This window comes from Pipistrellus kuhlii, unplaced genomic scaffold, assembly GCF_014108245.1.
Source record: "Pipistrellus kuhlii isolate mPipKuh1 unplaced genomic scaffold, mPipKuh1.p scaffold_m20_p_1, whole genome shotgun sequence".
Classification (NCBI taxonomy): Eukaryota; Metazoa; Chordata; class Mammalia; order Chiroptera; family Vespertilionidae; genus Pipistrellus; species Pipistrellus kuhlii.
Genome location: NW_023425404.1, coordinates 196832677 through 196855818, shown reverse-complemented (window position 1 = coordinate 196855818; position 23142 = coordinate 196832677). Strand labels below are relative to the sequence as shown.

At 68.1% G+C, this 23142-nt stretch overlaps 2 protein-coding genes across 3 annotated transcripts in view; both read left to right on the top strand.

Annotated features, from left to right (window-relative positions):
* Positions 1 to 11017, top strand: part of PPP2R2C (protein phosphatase 2 regulatory subunit Bgamma) — a 78062-nt gene extending 67045 nt beyond the window's left edge. Inside the window, exon 11 of the mRNA XM_036420839.2 lies at positions 10971 to 11017. The gene's annotated coding sequence lies outside the window, so the exon portion shown is untranslated. The remainder of the gene's footprint in view (positions 1 to 10970) is intronic.
* Positions 850 to 15668, top strand: WFS1 (wolframin ER transmembrane glycoprotein). Of its 2 annotated transcripts, none has more exons than XM_036420820.2 (8): positions 850 to 1021; positions 4576 to 4807; positions 8389 to 8471; positions 10278 to 10422; positions 11134 to 11304; positions 11834 to 11914; positions 12832 to 12983; positions 13273 to 15668. In XM_036420820.2, the coding sequence occupies exons 2-8, from the start codon at positions 4582 to 4584 to the stop codon at positions 15079 to 15081; spliced, it is 2667 nt and encodes an 888-aa protein (XP_036276713.1). In that variant the 5' UTR covers positions 850 to 1021; positions 4576 to 4581; the 3' UTR covers positions 15082 to 15668. The 2 variants fall into 2 exon arrangements, with proteins under 2 accessions (XP_036276713.1, XP_045430210.1); XM_045574254.1 differs by having other exon boundaries at positions 850 to 1025; positions 4581 to 4807.
* Positions 15669 to 23142: the final 7474 nt, after the last annotated feature.

Here is a 23142-nt window from a genome sequence, read left to right as displayed (position 1 = left end):
TGGCATTCGTCTCCGAAACCATCGGGATCTTTGCTCCGACCGTGTTGGGGGCATACGGCTGGCAACGCCCCTGAGCTCAGGGTGGCCTGGAGGATCACAGAGCAGACACAAGCCATGGGCCCGCCCCGGGCCTCCCTGCCTCAGGGACAGACCTTTGCCCTCGTCTCCAAGCCACGCCTGTCAGACTAGGGACGGGACCCAAGAAGAGGGTTCTCAAGCTGCCTCTCCTGGCCTCACTGCCTGCCTGGGCTAATGCTCATTTTTAAACGCGCCCCTGATTCCCTTGTGAAAAAGTGCCACGTACATTTGATTCCTTGCATGTAAAGCGACGCTACACGCACACATTTAAACGGGCCACCTTTTTGTATCCCTGCAGCTGCTGCAGCAGGGGTGCCCTGTCTTTCTAGCGGGCCTGCAATGAAGGGAATGAAGGCACCTGGCGCATAGGAGGCGCTCAACCTGTTAGTTCCCGTTGCAATAGCAAGTGTAATGGATCTGAGGGGCGGTGGGTGAAAGCGGCACGCGTTTTGTCCAAGGGTCCCACCAGCCACGAGTCGTAGGCGAAGGAGAGAGGTCTGGCCAAGCCTGGGCGGCGCTGAGGCCAGAATCTGCTCGGAAACTTTCGCAGCCGGACCGCCCCCGGCGCCCGCGGCCTGGCCCGGCAGGGGCGGGGCTAAGTCGCCCACAGCGCGGCGAAGCGCTCCGTGATTGGCGAACGCGCGCAGTGATTGACAGGCGCGCCCGCCGCTCAGCGGGCCGAGCCGGCGCCGCGTTCTCGCAGCCGCGCCGGGAGTGGAGCGAGGCCCGCGGCCCCGCCCCCGGGCCCGTAGCCCCGCCCCGGACACGCCCCCTCGGCGCGGAGGGCCGCGCTCGTGGGCTCCGGCCGCTGCTGGCGCCGCTGCTCGTCCCGGCCGCTCCTCTCCGGCCCGGCTCCTCCGCTCCTCCCTCCGCTCCTCCCGACAACTTTGCTGCGGCCCGGAGGCCCCAGAGCCGTCGCGGCGCCGCGGGCCGTCCCCTCGCGGCGGGTGAGTACTCGGGGCGGGGGTGGGGGTGGGGGATGGACAGAGATGCCGCCCGTCCCGGGCCTCAGTTTCCCCCACTGAGCAGGCGGGCGGCCGGCCCCTTCTGCAAGTTCCCCGGAAGTGGGAGGCTGGAGCCCGCCCGCTCCGCGGCCGCCCAGCGACCCCCGCCCGCGGGGGGCTCCGAGGGGGTGCTTGCCCCCGGGGCCCGGGGCCCGGCGCCCGGGGATCTGGGGCCTCGCGCGCTCCGAGCGCTTCTCGCCCTTTGCCCCGCGAGCCTCGCCGCGAACCCCCGCCCCCTGTGTGTGGGGTGAGAGCCCGGGAGGCGGGCGAGGCGGCCGCGGCCGGGGGCCTGGCGGGTGGCGAGCGCCGCCCGGGCCCCGCAGCGCCGGCCCGAGCCGCCCCGTCATGGCCCTTCCCCCGCGGCCGCCGTCGGGGGGACCCAGGGCCGCTGGAAGGGCTCGAGGGGCTCGGTGGGGTTCAGTCCCCGAGTGAGGGGACCCCTTACCCCCCAGCAGCATCAGCCTCTGGGTCAGGCTAACGGGTCGCAGCGTCCTGGGAAACTATGACAGTTACCCCCTCCCCACCCCCCCCTCCCCACCCCAGCGCCGCTGGGGAAGGGGGTGGGGCTGGCTGAGGAGCCTGGCCCTCGGAACCATAGTTTCTGTTTTGAAAGATGAGCTCTGGGACTCCGGCCCAGACCTGCTGGGCATCGAGTGGAGTCAGTTCAGGGAACCAACGTCTGCACAGGACTCGGCCCTCTGGGGCGGCTCCGGGGGAGCAACCTGAGCTCCCGTTCACAGAGGAGGAAGCGGAGGCTGGGATTTGGTGACCTGCTCTGGCCGGCGCAGCCCCGCCTGTGCTCACCTTGGACAGTGACCCCTGGAGTTCGGCCTGTGGAAAGGGCTCTCCCTCCTGCCCCCATCCATCACTCAGAGTCCCAGTCCCTCTGTGCCCGCGGCTGACAGACCGCCCTGCTGCCCTGCCGCCTGGCGAGGGGCCGGGCTGGAGGCCACACTGGCTGTGTCCCCTCCTGGGGTTCTCCTGGGAGCCCCGCGGTGTCCCACCAGGGCAGGTGGACGCAGGTAAGGTTGCTAGGCAACCACCTCTCACCTTGCTTCCCAGGATGAAGTCCACTCAGGCCTCCTCTGCCCTCCCAGCAAGGTCACCGAGGGGGGCCTCGCCTAGTCCTGTCCCCCCCCCCCCAATGACAGAGACCAAGCCCTGGTCCCCAATGCTGGTGACAAGAAGAACCCTAACACAGAGGGGTTTGATGCTTTAGGCGGCTCCCACGTCCCTGCCTCCGCCCTGGTCCTTAGCCACAGACGCAGCCCCTCTGCTTCCCACCCTCACATTCAGTTAGCAGGGCCCCACTGTCCCGCTCCGGAGCTGTGCTCAGAGGCCTGCGCTGGCCAGGCCTCCGCCCCGTTCCCTGGACAGCCGCCTGCCCCTCTCCTGGTGCCCCATCCTAGTGCCCACACAGCCCCACTGGTTCTTTAGCTGCTCCCCCCTGCTCAGCACCGCCCTCACCTCCTCCGGCCCTAGGCCTGGCACTCCTCAGGCCCTCCCCTGCCACCCAGTCAGCCTCTCCCCCATCCCCTTCCCTGTCCCCTCCCCCAGAGGCCACTCCTCAGCTGCAGGCACCTTCCCGGCCGCATTGCCGGCTCATTCTCCCTCTGCTGCCTTGTCTCTGGCAGTCCCTGCCGGAATGCCCGACACACCCCTCCTCCGCCCTCGCCTGGCTCTTGCCCGCCGTCCTGAATGCTTAGTCCCGGCCTCGCTTCCAGAACCCGGCCCTGGCTCTCTGCCCCACAGACAGAGGCCGAGGCCGGCTCCGCTCCTGGGTGTCTGTGCAGGTGTCGTCCATCCCTCAGGCCCACAGGGAGGCCAAGCAGTGCCCGGCACAGGCCCAGCGCCCAGGGGCAGGGGGCTCAGCCCTGGGCGACACTGTGGCCGGACATTCCCATGACCTGCCCTTTGACCCCGTGAACTTGGCATGTGGGAATGTTCCTTGGTTTGGCCCTTAATTCCCTGGGGGCAAAAATTGGTTCCTGGAGCCTCCAGGGGCCTCGTGCCCTGGTCTAAGGGGCCACCCTGTGCGGGGGTGGGGCCGAGCAGGCGGGTTTAAAAACGTTGTAATCCCCAACACCTTGCCCAGTCATTACACAAAATTAGAGAATTAAGTAAAACACCCGTACTCCCTCCCGGAGAGAGAGTCAGTATTTACCTTTCGGAGGCATTTCCTTCTGAAGATAAACTTTGCTTTCATCCTACACAGACGTCATGCTGCTTGGAACCCTGCCTGACAGTGTTACACACACACTCATTCTCCTGTTGTTTAAGCGGGTGTACGCACCGCACAGCTTTACATGTTCCTGAACAGCTGGTAACAGCTGTGCGGCGCGGCAGCCCCTGGGGGGAATGGGACCCGTTAACCGTCCTGTCGGGGCTGGGCGCGGCGGGCAGAGCTGTGGCCCTGGAGGAGCACCACGTCTGGGGAGAGCGGGCCAGGGGAGAGCAGGGCGTGGGGGGCCCCTCGTGCAGAAACACGCCGGTTTGGGGAGTTGGAATTCCAGTGTCCACGCTGAGCTGTGGCTGCTTTCCTGGCCCCAAGCTTCCTCGTCTGTGAAACGGGGTGGGAATGATGCATAAGCCGCATCTCCACCTGTAACCCCCGGATACTCCTGCCTCCCCGACAGGCCGTGAGGACTGGGGAGTCTGTGGGCAGCGCTTCCAGGGCTGTGGCTGTCCTCACCGTGCCAGCGGTGTCCGTCCGTCCATGCTGCCACCAGCCTGAGCAGCACTCTTGTGGGCTGAGCCCCCCCCCCCCCCCCCCGCCCCTATCGTGAGCCGGTCCCAGGATCTGCGCAGACACCACATGGCTTACGTCACCCTGCGTTTCTGTGTGTTCCTCTCCGTGGCGTTCACCTTCTGAGATCTGTGTCCTGTGGTTCTGGCCTGGAGTGGGGCCCATCTGACTTAATCACAGTCCTAGACTGTGGTGTCCGTCACCCCCCCCCCCTCCCGCTCCTGGGGGCTCTGAGGGCGAGCTCTTCCTGGCCTCCAGCTGCCGTGACTGACTTTGTCCTGGGTCGCAGCCACTCCAGGTTCTGCCTCTGCCTTCTGGTCACGTGGTCTCCTCTGGGTCTCTGCTTCCCTCCTCTCTTTGCAAGGACACCGTCACCGACAAGGACACCGTCACGTTTAGGCTCCACCACCCAGTGACCTCCTCCCCAGGCCGGGTCAGCCCCGCAGACGTGAGGGGGACTTCACGGAGGCCAGGCCGCTTCGGGGCACCCCTCGCTGCTCCGATGGGGACACCAGGCCGTGTGGCTCGAGGTCTCCAAGGCTGGGGCCTGAGCTCTCCCGACTCCGGGCCCGTCGAGCCGACGGCACTGGGCTTGAGTGCGTTTGCTCCCCCGGTTTCCTCCTCTGTAACGTGGGGGTTATGGGGCTGCCGTGAGGCCGGGCCGCCCCTGCCGTTCCCTCGCTGTCTCCTTTCTTCCCTGAGCGGGCCGGCGGGGTCCGGGTGTGTCTGACCTGCAGCTTTTCTCCCGGCAGGATGGACGCCAGCGCCCCTCCTCCGAGCCCCTCCCGCGCACAGCCGTCGCCGCCGGCACCGCCCCAGGCCCGCTCCCGGCTCAATGGCACATCCACGGTGAAGCAGGAGCAGAGTGGAGCGCCCGGAGGTCCTGGGCCCCACGTTGGACCGGCTGTGGGAGAAGCCGGCGCCCCAGCGGCGCCCCCCGCCCTTCGTGCCAGGAGCCGAGAAAGAGCAGACAGAGCGGGTGAGGGTTTGGGCCCGGGAAGCTGGGTGGCCCTCAGCCTGGGCCTTCCCCTGGGCACAGTGCAGGGTGAGCCCGCGTCCCGCTGTGGGCCAGGCCCCTCCAGCTTCCTCCCGTGCGGCTTCCCCTGCGGGTCAGGGCCTCCCCCTCCGTCGCATGCAGACGGAGGCCACGTGACCTTGTTTATTTATAATCGGCTCGGACCTGCTCACCCGGGCTGGTTCCGCACCAGGCCCGGGGGCAGGGGCGGGGGAGGGCGGGGGGAGCTCACGCAGTCCCCTTTCCACGTGGCCACTCCTCGGGGCCAGCTGCCACTGGAGCCAGCCTGCGCCCTGCTCTGCGGTCCCGCTCCGGGGCCAGGTCCGAGCTTTGCAGGTGGAGAAAGCCTGTTCTCCTCTCCCTGGGCGGGTGCCCCTCCTCCCTGCACCCGAGACCGCTCTGCCTTCCCCGGGCTGCGTGGGAGCCACGTCCCACAGTGACCGGCACGGCCGCCTCCTGTGGCAGCCGGCCTGACTCTGAAGGCCAGGCCGCCCTCACACTCTCACCTCCTCCCACGGCAGACAGGCCCGCGCTGCTGTCACCCGGCGCGCCCGCCCACAGGCACCCTCGCACACTCCGTCAGCGGGGCCATGCTCCCACAATTACGATCAGCCACGTGTGTGCTGCTCAGCCACGTGTGTGCCGCAGTCTGGTCATCGTGGCGGCCCCGTTCCGAGGGCCTCTGAGGGTCACCCCGCCGTTTCTGCACCTGTGAAGTGGGCGGGGTCACCCCGAGCCCGCGGCGGGCGTGAGGGCTGTGCGGGCGCGGGACCTTGTCCGTTGGGGGACGTTCCTGAGGCCCGGGCCTGCGGAGTCCCGCCGAGCGCCCGCCCCTCCCCTGCAGGGACTGCCCGGCCGTCTCCTGAGCTGTGGCACTTGGCAGGCCTCATGTCACAGGCCCCTCCTGGCCCCGGCTCCTCCGCCGAGTCCCTCTCGGGCCTCCTGTCGGGGTGTCTCTCGCACATGAACACGTCCATTGAGGTTTATGACCCCCCACTGAACCCCTCTTTGGTGATGGCCGCAAGGTCAGCTCAGGGCCGTGTGCCTGTGTTTGGGGCTCATGCGTGTATCAGATTATGCCTCAAACTGCATGTGTGTATACCCGTGTGTGCGCATTGGGGGATGCTTGCCTTTTCTCCCCCGCCACTGGAGGGCAGGACCCGTGCCTTCTCTCCTGTTCCTGGCTGCATCTCCCCCGGGGAGGGGTCGTCTGTGAGGTACGGAAGCCCAGCCCCCAGTCCACCAGTCACGCTCCCCACACCTCTCCAGCTGTCAGGATGTTTTCCCGGGAGAGGCCGCTGCCACGGTGGCTCCCCAGCTCAGCGAGGCGCAGCAGCGCCCCTCTGTGATGAGCACAGCCTTGGGGTCCCTGTCCCCGGGTCTTAGGGACCCCTCTCCACAGGGGGCCTGCTGCTGTTGTCCCCACTTGGAGATGAGGAAACCGAGTCACAGGCTGGTCCGGGGGACTGCTGTGAGTGAAGGGCCACCGAGTCTCTGTCCTACCCCCGCCCCTGCTGGGCCAGCCCTGACGGGTGCTCCGATCTCCGTCCCCTTGGGGAGCCCCGGGTGCTCTGCTCTTACCGCTGAGCTCGGGGCGGGCCGGGGCCGGCCCGAATCTCAGCCCAGCCACACGCCTTCCCCTCCGGCCGCAGGGCTGATGCTAGCAGCCTGGGAGGACGGATCCGGCTGGGCGCCTCGATAAGAAGTCAGGAAGCATGTGGTTTCTGTGGTCCTGCCTCCGAGGGGGAGAGGAGGGACGGGGAGAAAGGAGGGGGGGGGAGATGGAGAGGGGAGGACAGGGAGGGACGAGTCCTGGGCAGGTGGGCAGCCTCGGGGTCCCAGCCCCCCACATTGGCAGCTGGCCGCAGCTGCAGGACTGCCGAGTCCGCAGGCTCCCGCGGCCCACCCCAGGCCAAGTGCTCGCTTGGGCAGCCGCAGGGCCACCGACAGGGATGGTGGCTGGCACCTTTGGGTGAGGGTGCAGACTGCAGGGAGTGTTCACCCCAGCGTTGTCCGAGGGCCCGTCCAGCCGGGTGCGGAGACAGTGGGCGGGAGGGGGTGCTGGGAGTGTGAGGGAGGAAGGACCGGGCCATGCAGGCGCCCTGGGCAGGTGAGGGGTCAGAGTGGGGCCAGGGTCAGCCAGGCCGAGCGGGGCTTGAGGCTGAGGTTGTGTGGATGCCGGCTCTGCACTTAAGACAGCGCCCCTTCCTCATACACCTGTGGGGGTCAGTGACCCTGGAGGCGGCTCCCACTGGGCTGGGCCACCCCGCTTTGATGCTGAAGGCACTTCACCCCGATCAGGCTCCCCCCACACCCCCTCCCGCTGCGCCCCACCCAGGAGGCCCCGCTGAGCGGTCCCCTTAGTCTGAGTCCTCCGCCAGCAAGTGCGCCCGGGGCCGAGGGGTGACAGCACCCAGGAGGACTGGCCGTGGGCTCGGCCGTGCTGGGGAAAGGCTGTCGTCCTGGCCTGAAGCGCCCGCCGGGGAGCCCCGTGGGCCGTGGCGAGGAAACCCCGTCACAGGAGGGCCTGGTGCCTCGTGAAGGCCTCCCGTGCGCCGTCCCCAGCCCCGCCCGGCCTTGGAGGCGGGTCACCTTAGGCCACTGCCCGCCTGGGTCCCCGCAGACTCGGAGCCGCCGCCCAGAGCCCGGCGGAGCCTGAACGGACGGGAGGCCGGGCGGGGGTGTGAGTGGGGCTGCTCTTGTTTCTTTTCACTCGGCCTCTGTTTCCGAGTCACAGGCCGTTAGTTCCTAAGAAGCACCTACTCTGTGGCCACAGTGGCGAGTCCCTGCCGGGAGGGCCACCGCCCGGAGGGTGTGGCGATGGGCGATGGGCATAGGCGGGGCGCAGTGGGCTGTAAAGGAAGAGGCGGGGGATGGGGGGGAAAGGGGGTCTTTCCAGGAGCTGAGCTGTTGTTAGGAGCACGCGGGAGGGGACAGTGAGCTTGGGGAGGGACGGGAGTGCCGTCAGGGCCTCGCTCTCCAGAGAGGGACGCGGTGTGAGCGGGAGGCGCTGGTGGTCAGCCGGGAGCGCCGCCCCCACAGTGTCACACGGGGTGGCATGTGGCCCCCCGTAAAGCGAGGGGACCGGGAACCCCCTGGCGGCCTGGCTGCCCCCCCAGCAGGCTTTCCGAGCCCCTGGAATGTAAATCCCACCACAGCACCACGGGGGATGGGTTGTAACTATCATAAAGCCTCGTCTCAGAATGCACGCGCACTGATTGCGGTTGTATGGACTGCAGCCTCAGGAAACGTGCCTTCTGTCTGTGGGGGAGGGGTGCTGGGCATCGGGGTGCAGCTCGGTATTGAGGGGGGCCTCCTAGCACTGCAGCCAGGCAGGGAGCCTAGGGAGGTGGGGGGACTCGGCTCTGTGGGCCTGTCCTCTCCAGGCGCCCAGAGATGGCAGAGCCTGAGCTGACGGGGCATCGTGGAGTCTTCCCTCACCGCCCGGCCCGGTTTGCATGGAGGTGCTCCAGGCCTGGCCGTTCCGCTGCCCTCCCACCCCTGCCCGGCAGGCCGGCTCCGTGACGTCGCTTTCTCTCCTACAGGGCCCACGAAGAGAGACATGGAGGCCCCCTTTGAAGAAGTCCTGGAGAAGGCCAAGGCCGGGGACCCCAAGGCACAGACGGAGGTGAGGGCCGGGGTGCTGGGGGGACCCCAGAGCCGCAGGCCCGGACCAGAGCCCCGTGGCCACGGAGGTGGTGCCGTGTGGACGGGCTCGGGTGCAGCGTGGTGATGCCGCCATGTGCCTGGCCCCTGTTGTGTTTCTCTGTGTGCCCGGTCATTCCTGCCACCTCTTTGGGGAGCCCACGTGACTCTCCTGTGTCCTGCCCACACCTGGTCTTGGGCACCACCTCCAGGATGCCTCCCCTGCTTCCTGCCTGTGCTTGCCCCACCCCCACTCTCCTTGCATCTGGGGAGGGGGTGCCTGTGAGGAGCGGGTGCCCTGAGGGTCCCACAGGCCCAGCGTAGTGCAGATGCCAGAGGAACCCATTCCTGCAACCTTGTTTCTTGGCCTGGGGAACAGGGGAGGCTGTCCCGGCACAGGGGGAGGAGGTCCAGGAAGCCTGAGGTTTCCCGGCCGGGGGGGCCAGGTCAGGGCCCGGCCGGGTGTGGGGGTCAGGTCAGGGCCGGGCCGGGTGTGGGGTTAGGTCAGGGCCGGGCCGGGTGTGGGGTCAGGTGAGGGGCGGGCCGGCCATGAGGGTCAGGTTGGGGCCGGGCCAGCCGTGGGGGCCAGGTCAGGGCCGGGCCGGGTGTGGGGTCAGGTCAGGGCCGGGCCGGGTGTGGGGGTGAGGTCAGGGCCGGGCCGGGTGTGGGGTCAGGTCAGGGCCGGGCCGGGTGTGGGGGTGAGGTCAGGGCCGGGCCGGGTGTGGGGTCAGGTCAGGGCCGGGCCGGGTGTGGGGGTGAGGTCAGGGCCGGGCCGGGTGTGGGGGTGAGGTCAGGGCCGGGCCGGGTGTGGGGGTGAGGTCAGGGCCGGGCCGGGTGTGGGGGTGAGGTCAGGGTCGGGCTGGGTGTGGGGGCCAGGTCAGGGCCAGGCCAGCCGTGGGGGTGAGGTCAGGGTCGGGCCGGGTGTGGGGGTGAGGTCAGGGTCGGGCTGGGTGTAGGGGCCAGTTCAGGGCCGGGCCAGCCGTGAGGGTCAGGTCAGGGCCGGGCCAGGTGTGGGGTCAGGTCAGGGCTGGGCTGGGTGTGGGGTCAGGTGAGGGGCGGGCCGGCCATGAGGGTCAGGTTGGGGCCGGGCCAGCCGTGGGGGCCAGGTCAGGGCCGGGCCGGGTGTGGGGGTGAGGTCAGGGCCGGGCCGGGTGTGGGGGCCAGGTCAGGGCCGGGCCAGGTGTGGGGTCAGGTGAGGGGCGGGCCGGCCATGAGGGTCAGGTTGGGGCCGGGCCAGCCGTGGGGGCCAGGTCAGGGCCGGGCCGGGTGTGGGGGTGAGGTCAGGGCCGGGCCGGGTGTGGGGGTGAGGTCAGGGCCGGGCCGGGTGTGGGGTCAGGTGAGGGGCGGGCCGGCTGTGAGGGTCAGGTCAGGGCCGGGCTGGGTGTGGGGGTGAGGTCAGGGCTGGGCCGGGTGTGGGGTTAGGTCAGGGCCGGGCCGGGTGTGGGGTCAGGTCAGGGCCGGGCCGGGTGTGGGGTCAGGTGAGAGGCGGGCCAGCCGTGATGGTCAGGTTGGGGCCGGGCCAGCCGTGGGGGTGAGGTCAGGGCCGGGCCGGGTGTGGGGTTAGGTCAGGGCTGGGCTGGGTGTGGGGTCAGGTGAGGGGCGGGCCGGCCGTGAGGGTCAGGTTGGGGCCGGGCTGGGTGTGGGGGTGAGGTCAGGGCCAGGCCGGGTGTGGGGTCAGATCAGGGCCGGGCCGGGTGTGGGGTGAGGTGAGGGCCGGGCCAGCCGTGGAGGTGAGGTCAGGGTGAGAAGGAGGCCCTGCGAGCACGGCATCAGCGGTGTCCCCCCGCAGGTGGGGAAGCACTACCTGCAGCTGGCGGACGACGCGGACGAGGAGCTCAACAACTGCACGGCCGTGGACTGGCTGACGCTGGCCGCCAAGCAGGGCCGGCGCGAGGCCGTCAAGCTGCTGCGCCGCTGCCTGGCAGACAGGAGAGGTGGGTGCGGGGTCTCAGACCTGCTGCCTGGCAGACGGGAGAGGTGGGTGCCGGGGGCTCGGACCCGCTGCCTGGCGGACAGGAGAGGTGGGTGCGGGGTCCTGGAGCCGCTGCCTGGCGGACGGGAGAGGTGGGTGCGGGGTCTCAGACCCACTGCCTGGCGGACGGGAGAGGTGGGTGCGGGGGGCTTGGACCCGCTGCCTGGCGGACAGGAGAGGTGGGTGCGGGGTCCCGGACCCGCTGCCTGGCGGACGGGAGAGGTGGGTGCGGGGGGCTCGGAGCCGTGCCCAGGGGTGCGTGCTGCCTGCCACGCGGCAGTTCCGGGCTGGGCTGATGCCGTGGAAACCAGTTGGTGGTGGTGGTAGCCAGTCCCTCACCCGGCTCCTTCCTGAGCCGCCACGCCCTGCGCTGTCCGAGCAGGCTAGGGCGTCCCCATGGCGGAGGCAGAGCCAGGGGTGCCCAGAGGCCGCGAGGGAGCCCGCAGGCTGAGGACCCGGGGTCTGAGGAGCGAGCGGAGGACAGTGGCCCCGCGCCCCCCCCAGTGGTGGCTGGGGTGGTGGGCGCCCACAGGGGCCGGGCCCAGGGTCCTTCCGAACAGGGTCCTTTTCTGCCTGGTGACCAGAGGGGCCCGGGACGCCCTCCCGTGAATCTCTCCCAGGCCCTCGGGCAGAGCCGGGCTCGGGGGCGGACCCTGATGCTCCCGTCCCCCAGGCATCACCTCGGAGAACGAGCAGGAGGTGAAGCGGCTGTCCTCCGAGACCGACCTGGAGCGGGCAGTGCGCAAGGCGGCGCTGGTCATGTACTGGAGGCTCAACCCCCAGCGGAAGAAGCAGGTGCCCGTGGCCGAGCTGCTGGAGAACGTGGGCCAGGTCAACGAGCTCGGTACGCGGCTTCCCGAGGTTCCCGCGGCTGCTCCTGGGCGGTGTGGCCTGAGGGCATGCCCGGTGTGACAGTGGGCCACCCTGGAGCCCAGAGACCCCGCACCCACTGCCCCTCCGCTGGTGCCGGAGCCGCTCCCTGCTGTCACGCCCTGCCCTCCTGCGGGTCCTCCCTCGGCGGGTGGCACGCGGGAAGAGCCCAGGGGGTTGTGGCCCAGGACGGTGTTGGCAAAAGGGCAGCCATGCTGGTGCCGTGTGTTCACCCCAGAGCAGACCTGGACGGAGCCCCGGCCGGAGGGCTGGGACACAGCACTCAGAGCCTAGGCCAGGGAGGGCCCTGGCACGGACAGCGCCAGCCAAATGGGGACCATCATGCTGTTCAGAGGCCGCCATGTGCCTGTGACGGGGACACGCTGTGCCCGGAGGGCGGGTGGAGGACGTGACCTACAGCGGAGGCCCAGGCCCTGAGGCCCCAGAGCTCGGGGACGCCGGAGGGCTGCCCGCCTCATCCTCGCTCCGCTCTGTCCCCGCAGATGGAGGGGCGCAGCCGGGCCCCGTCCCCAAGTCCCTGCAGAAGCAGCGGCGGGTGCTGGAGCGCCTGGTCAGCAGCGAGTGTGAGTACGGCCGCTCTTCCTCCGCCCGGGGCAGCTCCCACACAGCCATGTCTGCCACCCGCGCCCGCGTGCACCGCGTCCCCGGGGCTTGGGGCGTGATGGGTGTCAGTTCTGGGCACAGAACCTGGCCCTAGCCATGGGGAGCATGCGCCTGGCGGGGAGGCAGACACGGTGGTCCCTGCAGGCCCTGGGCGCATCGGGTCCTGGGTGAGTCAGCAAGGGTGGGGCAGGGAGAGTGGGGGCTCCGCACCCAGCATGGCTGTGGGGTGGGGGGCAGAGAGTGGGGGGGAAGGGATGGAGGATCGGGGGCTCGGGGAGCTGGGGTGCCTTTGGGCCGTCCAGCTAGGAGACACCGTGAGGTGCCCGGTGTGCAGCGCTCCTGTCACAGCCCTGGGCGCCCATGGGGAGACGTGGTGGTGGGGGACCACACTGCTCAGCACTCACAGGACGTTAGAGGCCCTCAGGGTCTCAGCCGCCTTGGGGCGGCCGGGCACCATACTGAGGGCATGCCCCACTTTCCACTTTCCCCCGTGCAGGTGGGAACTGTCTGGAAGGGGCCGGCTCTGGGCAGAGCCAGCACTGAGGGCGGGGCCTCGGCTCCTGCTCTGTTCCTGGCAGCCGTCTGCCCCTCCCTCTCTCCCTCTCTCCTCCTCCTCCTCTTCCTCCTCGTCCTCCTCCTCTTCCTCTTCCGCCGCCTCCTCCTCCTCCTCCTCTTCCTCCTCCTCCTCCTTCTCCTCCTCCTCCTCCTCCTCCTCCTTCTCCTCGTTGGCTGGGTCCTCACCCACCGCCCAGGACAGACATGGGTGTCTGAGCCCAGGCCTCAGGGTGGCCCAGCCACTGCCCGCCTGGCCGCCCGGGCGGTGACAGCCCGGGTAACAGCCCCGGTGACAGCCCCCGTGCCATTCTCTCCGCCTCAGCCAAGAACTACATCGCGCTGGACGACTTTGTGGAGATCACCAAGAAGTACGCCCAGGGCATCCTCCCCACCGACCTGTTCCTGCAGGACGAGGACGATGAGGACGACGAGCTGGCGGGCAAGAGCCCCGACGACCTGCCGCTGCGCCTGAAGGTGAGAGCGGACCCCCGCGCCCTCCTGTGTGTGGAGACCAGCGCTGCGTCCGTGTGACTCAGACGGTGTCCTCGGAGAAGCTGTGAGCTTACGGCACAGGATGGAGGTTACCTCCTGCAGGACCAGAGCTGGGGCCCAGGAGAGCAGGGAGCCGGGTGCAGAGTGTCGCGTGGAAAGACCCGCGCGGACGGGGCCAGAGCTGGGCGGCTGCCTCCTGGGGCCGTGAGGGCAGCGAGCAGCCTCCGGGCCCGGCTCCATCCCCGTCTCCCTCCCCCCCCCCCCCCCACAGGTGGTCAAGTTCCCGCTGCACGCCATCATGGAGATCAAGGAGTACCTGATCGAGATGGCCTCGCGCGCGGGCATGCACTGGCTGTCCACCATCGTGCCCACCCACCACATCAACGCCCTGGTCTTCTTCTTCATCATCAGCAACCTGACCGTGGACTTCTTCGCCTTCTTCGTGCCCCTCGTGGTCTTCTACCTGAGCTTCCTGTCCATGGTCATCTGCACCCTCAAGGTCTTCCAGGACAGCCGGGCCTGGGAGAGCTTCCGCACGCTCACCGGCCTGCTGCTGCGCTTCGAGCCGGGCCTGGACGTGGAGCAGGCCGAGGGCAACTTCGGCTGGAACCACCTGGAGCCCTACGTGCACTTCCTGCTGTCCGTGGCCTTCGTCATCCTCTCCTTCCCACTCGCCAGCAAGGACTGCATCCCCTGCTCGGAGCTGGCCGTGGTGGCCGTGTTCTTCACCGCCGCCAGCTACATGAGCCTGAGCAGCTCCGCCGAGCCCTACACCCGCCGGGCCCTGGCCACCGAGGTGGCCGCCGGCCTGCTCTCCCTGCTGCCCGGCCTGCCCGTGGACTGGCCCGGCCTCAAGCTGCTGGGCCAGACCTTCTTCACCGTGCCCCTGGGCCAGCTGGCCGTGCTCAACGCCAGCCTGCCCTGCCTGCTGTACGTCTACCTGCTCTTCCTCTGCTTCCGCATGGCGCAGCTGCGGCACTTCCGGGGCACCTACTGCTACCTGGTGCCCTACCTGGTGTGCTTCATGTGGTGCGAGCTGGCCGTGGCCCTCCTGCCGCACTCCACCAGCCTGGGGCTGATGCGCGCCTCCATCGGCTACTTCCTCTTCCTCTTCGCGCTGCCCATGCTGGCGGCCGGCCTGGCGCTCATAGGCGCGGCGCGGCTCGCCCTCTGGTGCGCGTCGCTGGAGCTCACCAAGGTGGCGGTGGCGCTGGCGCTGTGCGGCGTGCCCGTGCTGCTGCGCGGGTGGGGCCGCGCCCGCGGGCCGCTGCTGGAGGTGGCGCACTCGCTGACGCGCAGCTCCGTGGTCAAGCTCATCCTGGTGTGGGTGTCGGCCATCGTGCTCTTCTGCTGGTTCTACGTGTACCACTCGGAGGGCATGAAGGTGTACAACTCCACGCTGACCTGGCCGCAGTACAGCGCGCTGTGCGGCCCGCGGGCCTGGCGGGAGACCAACATGGCGCGCACCCAGATCCTGTGCAGCCACCTGGAGGGCCACCGCGTCACGTGGACCGGCCGCTTCAAGTACGTGCGGGTGACGGACATCGACAACAGCGCCGAGGCGGCCATCAACATGCTGCCGTTCGTGGTGGGCGACTGGATGCGCTGCCTGTACGGCGAGGCCTACCCCGCCTGCAGCCCCGGCGACGGCGCCTCCACGGCCGAGGAGGAGCTGTGCCGCCTCACGCGGCTGGCCAAGCACCCCTGCCACATCAAGCGCTTCGACCGCTACAAGTTCGAGATCACCGTGGGCATGCCCTTCGGCGCCAACGGCGGCCGCGGCCCCGAGGAGGACGACGTGACCAAGGACATCGTGCTGCGGGCCAGCGGCGAGTTCAAGGAGGTGCTGCTGGGCCTGCGCCAGGGCAGCCTCATCGAGTTCAGCACCGTGCTGGAGGGCCGCCTGGGCAGCAAGTGGCCCGTGTTCGAGCTCAAGGCCATCAGCTGCCTCAACTGCCTGGCCCAGCCGGCGCCCGTCCGGCGCCACGTGAAGATCGAGCGGGACTGGCGCAGCACAGTGCACGGCGCCGTCAAGTTCGCCTTCGACTTCTTCTTCTTCCCCTTCCTGTCGGCCGTGTGAGGCCGCGGCCCCCGGGCGGGCACGACTGCCGACCCTGTGTGCGTGCGTGTGCGTGTGTGTGCGTGTGCTCGCCTGTGCACGTGCAGGGGCCTTTGTCGTGTGCAGCGGGCCGCCCCCGCCAGCCGCCTGCTTCAGCGCTGCCCGTGGAACGCCCGCGGCATGGACGTTGCGTGCACGGCCTGACCCCGTCCCCAGAGGCACTCTGCATGACGTTCCCCCCACCCTCCCGGAGCCCGCCCCGCTCACGTGTGTGGATTTGTTCTCGAATGTGCTGCTGTGTAGACTCCACATGACACTTGCTATTTATTTGGTGGCTGCTAAGCCTCGACGCTGCCCGCCGGTCCCGCGGGCTCTCTGAGCCGTCACGGGGCCCAGGCCCTGGCTCCCTCCAGGCCGGAGCCAGGCGAGGGGCAGGAGGGCACGGCCCGGCCACGCTGCGCTCTGCTCCACAGCTTGCCTCACTCGAGGGAGAGCGGGGAGTGGGGAGGGGGGAGGGTCTCGCCTGGGCCCACCAGCCCAGGAAACGGGACCCGGGTGTCCCAGCCCCTGGGAAGCCTGGCTGTGTCCCCACGGCGGGCAGAGCGGCAGGGCCCGACAGCAAATAAAGCGTGTGCTGGACCCGCCGTCTGCTCCTTCTGCCTCTGCTAAAGGGAGGCCTTTCCCGCCGGCCGAGGACAGGCCTGCCCCACGCCGAGCTCCACGCCAGCGCGGTCTGCGTGGCCACGAGCAGGCCTGGCACCGCCTCCAGGCCGGGCCCTGCCTCGTGGCCTGCCCGCCCGCTGCCCGCAGTCTGCCACGTCTGAAACGCGCCTGGTCACGGTGGTTTGTGAAACCAGTCGCTGGTGAGGCAGCTGTGCGTGGTTACCTGTGGCCCGCGGCCAGTGCCGGGCAGGTCCCCTCGTCCTGCCTACCCTGCAGCCCCACATCCCTGGGCGGCGGGCGTGAGGTTAAAGGTCGGCGCCACCTCCCCTCTGATCCTAAGGATCTGAGGCCACTGAACGCCTCACACGTCAGCCCCACCCCCCAGACTCACCACTCACTGTCAGGGCGGGGGGCTGGCGCTTCCTGCGCAAACAGTGTGTGTGCGGGAGGCGCACTGACCGAACCACAGCCGCAGGAGGTCGGAGGCCAGGGTGAGGTGGGCCCGTCCTGCCGCAGCGAGCCCCGCAGGCCGGGAGGCCGCTGAGCCGTGGGAGGAGGACACGGGCAGGAGAAGAGGCGTGCAGGCGCCCTCCCCGCAGGCCGGCCAGCTGTGTGCTCCCGCTCTGGAGACTGGACGCTTCCATGAGCCTAAACATGAGGCCGCCCCCGGGCTGTGGGCCCAAGGCTCCTGCTGGGCTCCAACCCCTTCCTGTTGGTAAACAGGCTGCCGTCTGCACCCAGCACCAGGTGTTCCTGCCCGGGGGGGGGGCGGTGTGAGGTAGCACCAGGTGTCCCTTCTGGGGTTTGGGGGCAGCACTGTGCCCTACATCCTACATGGGGGCCTGACCCCTCCCTCTGCCCGGGGCAGGGGCCTAGGTTTGGAGCCCCCATGGCTGTGGCACTACGTCCATCAGGTCATTTGGTCGCTGCCACTAGTTCTCATACCCCCCCCCCCCACTTCCTGCCAACATTTCCCACGAGAACTCTTAAAGGTGCCACGCCGTGCCCCAAGCCACCGGCAGAGCCGAGGTGGGAGCCCAGGCCTCTCCTGGTGCTGCCCCCCGCAGGCCACGAGGAAACCGGCATTTTCCTGGGGTCAGCTCCCTCCTCAGCACGGCCCTGCGCCCTGCGGTGCCGGCTCCCCGTCACACCAGAACCAGCGTGCCCCTCCCGGAACGGTCACCGCGCTGGTGGCTCCTTAATGCACACAGCGTCCCGGAGGCAGGCTGTCCCGGGTCACGGGGGGCGTCAGAGGCTCTGAGAGGTCAAGGATGTGCCCAAGGTCACACCCGCACCTCTTTTCTGTGGCTGTCCCATTCCTGACGCTACGCCTCCCGCAGACCCCACCAGCTCCCCTGAGGAGAGAAGATGGTGCCGCTGAAGCCCGTCACACAGCACCCTAACCTCCTCCTCCGTGGGTGACAGCTCAGTCCCGAGCCCCCACTGTCACTCACACGCCCCACGGTGGTGGGAGAGGCGCCTCACGCAGCAGGAACAATGGAAGGACAGGCAGGGGAGGGAGCGGGAGCTGACAGCCCCATTCACAGCCGCCCCCGCGGCCCAGGGCGTGGCCTGCAGCGGAGGGGGAACACGGCCCTGGGGGAGGAAGCGGGACAAAGAGCCCGAGGTTTGTGCAAAGAGATCTTGTTCTTGCCCCTCATCAGAGAAATTACCCAGAAAGGAATTGTTTTCCGTTTGCTGGGAACGGTGGGGGGGCGGACATGCCCAGACGCTGGGTGAGAGCCGGTGGGCCGGCAGAAGGAGGGCAGGGTGCGGGACCCGGGGCTGTGAGTGCCGGTGATGGAAGGAGGGCAGGGTGCGGGACCCGGGGCTGTGAGTGCCGGTGATGGAAGGAGGGCAGGGTGCGGGACCCGGGGCTGTGAGTGCCGGTGGGCCGGGCGGAAGGAGGGCAGGGTGCGGGACACGGGGCTGTGAGTGCCGGTGGGCCGGGCGGAAGGAGGGCAGGGTGCGGGACCCGGGGCTGTGAGTGCCAGTGATGGAAGGAGGGCAGGGTGCGGGACACGGGGCTGTGAGTGCCGGTGATGGAAGGAGGGCAGGGTGTGGGACCCGGGGCTGTGAGTGCCGGTGGGCCGGCAGGAGGGCAGGGTGCAGGACACCGGGCTGTGAGTGCCAGTGATGGAAGGAGGGCAGGGTGCGGGACCCGGGGCTGTGAGTGCCAGTGATGGAAGGAGGGCAGGGTGCGGGACCCGGGGCTGTGAGTGCCGGTGGGCCGGATGGAAGGAGGGCAGAGTGCGGAACACGGGGCTGTGAGTGCCGGTGGGCCGGGCGGAAGGAGGGCAGGGTGCGGGACACGGGGCTGTGAGTGCCGGTGATGGAAGGAGGGCAGGGTGCGGGACACGGGGCTGTGAATGCCGGTGATGGAAGGAGGGCAGGGTGCGGGACCCAGGGCTGTGAGTGCCGGTGGGCCGGGCGGAAGGAGGGCAGGGTGCGGGACACGGGCGCTGCGTGGACTGGTTGACCTGGAACTTGACCCCAGGTTGGAACTCCACTTGCCTTTGTCCCGCCCGCCCCAGGCCCACACTGCCGTCCTCGAGTCCACCGCCCTCGGTCCCTGAGCCACGGGGGCCGCCAGGCGATGTGACCAGAGGGACTCGTCCAGGGACACGCACCCCGGGGCGGCCTGGCGTTACCGTCAGAAAACGGCTCGGAGATTTGGGGGCCGTGGAGCCCAGAGGGGCCGGGGGTGGGGGTGGGGGAGAGGCCAGCAGCTGAGCTAGGCCCTCCATGGGAGGGAGAGGGCCTTGGGGAGGGAGGCGGGCGGCCGCAGGGGGCCCGGCCGGAGTGTGGGGTGAGGAGGGGTGGCCCTGTGCCCGCCCAGCCAGCGGCCGTCCGGTGGGATGCGTTGGGGAGGCAGGGAGCCCCGATTCCGGAGGACAGTAAGGAGCCTGAGGTTTCTGCAGGAGGAGCCCGGGGCCCTGGGCAGGGGCGCCGGTGAGAGCGGCAGGGATGGCAGCCACCACACGGCCCCACCGAGAGGGTGTGCAGTCAGCAGTGTGGTGCCCAGTGGAGGCCGATGCGCCCCAGCTATGGGAAGTGTGTGTGTGTGTGTGTGTGTGTGTGTGTGTGTGTGTCCCGCTCTCGTCCTCCTGGTGGCATGGGCACCGGGCAGCACCGGGCCGCCCTGCGGGCCCCCCGCCCCACCGGCCACGCTCTGAGCCCTGGGCTGGGCAGCAGGTCCCGTGAGAACGTCAGTCAGCGAGCGCCAGGCCCCCACAGAGAGCCAGGCTGTGAGAGCCACCACGGCTGCCCAGGCTCGGCAGCTGGAGCTGGTCCCAGCGCCGCTCTGACCGCCAGTCCACGCTGGACCTCGGGCTCCCCATCTGCGACACGTTGGGGTGGTCCGGCACTGCCCCTCTGCCATCCTACTCCTCTGCACGCTCAGACCCCCTACTTCACACACAGGTGAGCGTGCCATTGGCTCTAGGATGGGCGCCTTAACCTCCCGGCCCAGCCCCTGGCTCCCATGGCCTAGGCAGGCGAGGGGGAGGAGGAGGGGGGAGGAGGAGGAGGAGGAGGAGGAGGAGGAGGAGGAGGAGGAGAATGAGGTAGGAGAAGGGGCAGGGGGAGGAGGAGGAAGGAGGGGGAGGAGGAGGAGGAGGAGGAGGAGAATGAGGTAGGAGAAGGGGCAGGGGAAGGAGGAGAGGGAGGAGGAGCTGGGGGAGGGGGAGGAGGAGGGGGAAGGGGGAGGGGAGGGGGAAGGGGGAGGAGAAGGAGGAGAATGAGGTAGGAGAAGGGGCAGGGGGAGGAGGAGAGGGAGGAGGAGCTGGGGGAGGGGGAGGAGGAGGGGGAAGGGGGAGGAGAAGGAGGAGGAGAAGGAGGAGAATGAGGTAGGAGAAGGGGCAGGGGGAGGAGGAGAGGGAGGAGGAGCTGTGGGAGGGGGAGGAGGAGGAGGGGGAGGAGGGGGAAGAAATAAAAAAAGCCACTCACTTTTTTAGAAATTTTATTTAGAGAGAGGAAGGGAGAGAGATTTGTTGTTCCACTTGCTTATGCATTCACTGGTTGCTTCTTGACCAGACCTTGAACCCACAACCTTGGTGTGTTGGGACGATGCTCTAACCCAGTGTCATCAAACCGAGGAGGGGGAGCGGGAGGGCGAGAGGGCCTCATGCTCTCTGTGGAGAGGGAGCCCGGAGCTGGCTCTCTTCCCTTGGCCAGCGTGGGGCACAGGGCTGACGGCTGCCCTGGAAGAGCAGCACCCCGCTCAGGCTTTGGGACGGAGAGGGACCTGGGATCCAGGGTCCAAGCCCACACTATGGAGGAGGCCCTTACCGGAGAGCGAGGACGTGCCTGAGGTCCCCCGTGGCAGCGGAGCGCAGGGAGCACTCAGCACGTCCGGGCCCCACGTCCCACCAGGCCGGCCCCAGGCGGGTTTTCGCTGCGGGAACCAGGGCTGTGGCCTCGGCGGGCAGCTCCTTGGCAGGTGCAGATCTCTGAGCAAACACGCTGTGAGGAGGCGGCAGGGATTTCTGTGCGTGGGAGGGGACGGGGAGAGGGCGGCCAGGGGGAGTGGGACTTTTTGAAGTCACTCCAGTCCTGTTCTTGGCATTTTTTCTATGTCCTGCTTCTGGTTGTCAAACCAAATAGACAATCACTTGGCTCTAGTGGCCTCTAGTGGCCACGGTTTTAACAACAGCCCTGAGGACAAAGATAAAAGCCTGGACAGGACAAGCTCCCCAAGGAGTGTGCAGAGGGCTGAGCTCTCCCACTCTCACCTGGCTGCAGGCGGGCGCCGGGGACCTGGGAGCCGGCAGAGACTGCGCAGAGGGTCTGGGGGCGCCTGTGCTCTGCCTGCGCGACGCTCGAGAGGGGAGGACACGAACTTCGTGCCCCGCCCCTGAGCATCTGGCCATCCCGCCATGGGGAGGGGCCAGGACACTTCCCTGGAGGCCCCTTCTCCCCGGGCCTCCCAGAGCCAGCTCCCACCTCCGCAGAAACACCAGGGTACAGGCTCCCCGGCGGCTACACGGCTACATAATGGAGGGCCCAGAGGAAGATAGGGCGCCCTGACAGCAGGGTGAGCTTTCCCCTCGGGATGTCTATCACGGAGACCCTGTCCGGGGACAACAGGGACCCACGAGGAACACGTAAGCTTACAAGCCGTGAAAACACTTTGGCTCATAATTCCTGTCACACGATAAGCGATGCCGGTGAACGGAGAGGGTGGTGACAAGATCGCTTCGCCTTCCGTGGCCGCAGGTTCCCATCGGCTCACCGCAGTTCAACGTTTAGCCACTCACTTTTTTTACTTAGAGAGAGGAAGGGAGAGAGATTTGTTGTTCCACTTACTGATGCATTCACTGGTTGCTTTTTTTTTTTTTTTTTAAATATATTTTGATTTTTACAGAGAGGAAGGGGGAGGGATAGAGAGTTAGAAACTTCGATGACAGAAACAACTGGTGGCGCTCACACAGGAACCCAAGGGGACAGCGTGATCTGTGTGCAGCCCGGTCGCTGTGTGTGCGTTCTGTCTCTCTCATTTTGGCTTCCTCTTTAATAACTGGCTCGTCAGAGCTTGGTATGGAAACAGGGTCTTTTCCATCAAATGTGACCCCCTGACCGTACTCTGTGTTTCTGAGCCTTTGAGATGTTTGCAAATTCACGTCAGCTGCAGAACCAGAGTCCGTTCTGCTGCCCCCGGGCGTGAGGATGGCGAGGTCTGGAAGGAGAGACGCTGGGTGCAGTAACATTTTGCTTGAGGTGAACCTTCAGGTCCGTAAGAACTTCCTGACCTTTTACCACCTGAGCCTGGCAGCTCCCTCAGCAGGCGCGGCAGGCACAGCCTCTGGGTACCCAGGCCCAAGCCCCAGGCCTGGCCACCCCCTGCCCCTTCTTCAGTCTAAACAGCCACGCGAGCATTTCCCCTCTTCGCCCTGTTCCCAGCGCTGGTGTCAGCTCCATTCCCGGCGCGGGTACATGCTTCCTAACAAACAGAAACGCCCGCTGAGGGCCAGGGACCCAGCACAGGAATCACGGTGCTGCCGGCCGCTCGGGGGCTCAGCTGTCTCCAGAGGAGAAGCCGGGGAGTCCTCTCCCGGGTGAAGGCCTGCAGCCTGGGCGAGGGGCGGTTCCCTCCGAGTCCGTCCTTCTCACCGGGGCCAGAGGGAGCTTCTGGACTGTGAGGCCCGCTCAGCCCTCTCCGGAGAGGCGGTGCCTGGCTCTGCTCTTTCGGCATCGCCCTCTCCGGCTGCCAGGCCCCACGGCGCACCCCGGACACGTGGGTCTGTGCGCTCCCCGTGGGCTGGGCATGAGGCAGGGGCCTGGGGCCTGGGTGGGTGTGTCACTTACCCTGCCTGAGCCTCAGTTTCCCCTCTGTGTAATGGACACGTGCCTCCTGCTAACAGGGCTCGTGTGCGGCCTTCCTGCTCCAGGTGCGGCCCTACACCCTCCTGATCCAAAGGCTCCGCCTCAGGGAGAGGGGGAGAGGCCGGGGGCTGGAGTGAGACAGACCCTTGGTCGGCAAACTCATTAGTCAACAGAGCTAAATACCAACCGTACCACGACTGAAATCTCTTGTGAGAGCTGAAGACCGGCCTCTGCGCACGGGCCACGAAGTTTCAATCGCACTGTACGTGGTATTTTGTGGAGGAGCCGCACTCAAGGGGCCAAAGAGCCGCATGTGGCTCGCAAGCCACAGTTTGCTGACCACTGAGACAGACCAACAGGAAAACAGAAGACCCTGCTCTTACAAGGGCGTGGACCTGAGGCTAGAGAAACACACCTGGGCCCCGGAGGAGCGCGGCCGCCCTCAGAGCAGGGGGAGTGCGTGGCGTGGGACATCTCTGCAGCCCCCGGTGCTGGGGGGCAGGGACGGGGCTCGGGGCGCTGGGAGGGCCTCCATAAAGGTGAGCCACCTCGCCTGAGGCCCAGAACACCCATGACGGCAGGCCTGGAAGGGACACCAGACGCTGACCCCAGAGCCACCGCGTTCCTGCCTGTGACCCAAGCCTGGCTCTTCCGTCCTCTCCTCTGAGCATCAGAACCTGGCCCCAGGTGAAAGAAATAACCAGCCGCCCTTCTCCCTGCGGCCACCAGGGGCCTGAAAAGCACGTGAACGCGGAGGTGGGACCGTGGCTGCACCCGGCACACCGCACAGGCCTCACGTGAGCCCATACGTCACCCTCACACCGGGGCGGGTGACAGCCCCCATACCTGGCCGTAGGAGCTTGGGGTCAGAGAGATCCCTCGGGGGGTTCCTTTTCTTGCCCTTGGGCCAGCCCCCTTCCTTTTCTGACTCTGAGCACCTGAGGAAAACCTCAGCTGTCAATAATGACTGACCAGATCTGAATCACAGCCTACAACACTAATCCAGGTGTCCTCTCGTGTCCACGAGTCCCCCACGTGGCCTCTAACCTCTGAGCAACCCTGCAGAGTAGCCCCGATCTTCCCTGGGAGGCCAGG

Coding starts and splice junctions, on each gene's coding strand:
- WFS1 (XM_036420820.2), top strand. CDS start 4,582: ATGGACGCCAGCGCCCCTCCTCCGAGCCCCTCCCGCGCACAGCCGTCG. Junction 11,305..11,833: donor GGGCCAGGTCAACGAGCTCG/GTACGCGGCTTC, acceptor CTGTCCCCGCAG/ATGGAGGGGCGCAGCCGGGC. Junction 12,984..13,272: donor ACCTGCCGCTGCGCCTGAAG/GTGAGAGCGGAC, acceptor CCCCCCCCACAG/GTGGTCAAGTTCCCGCTGCA.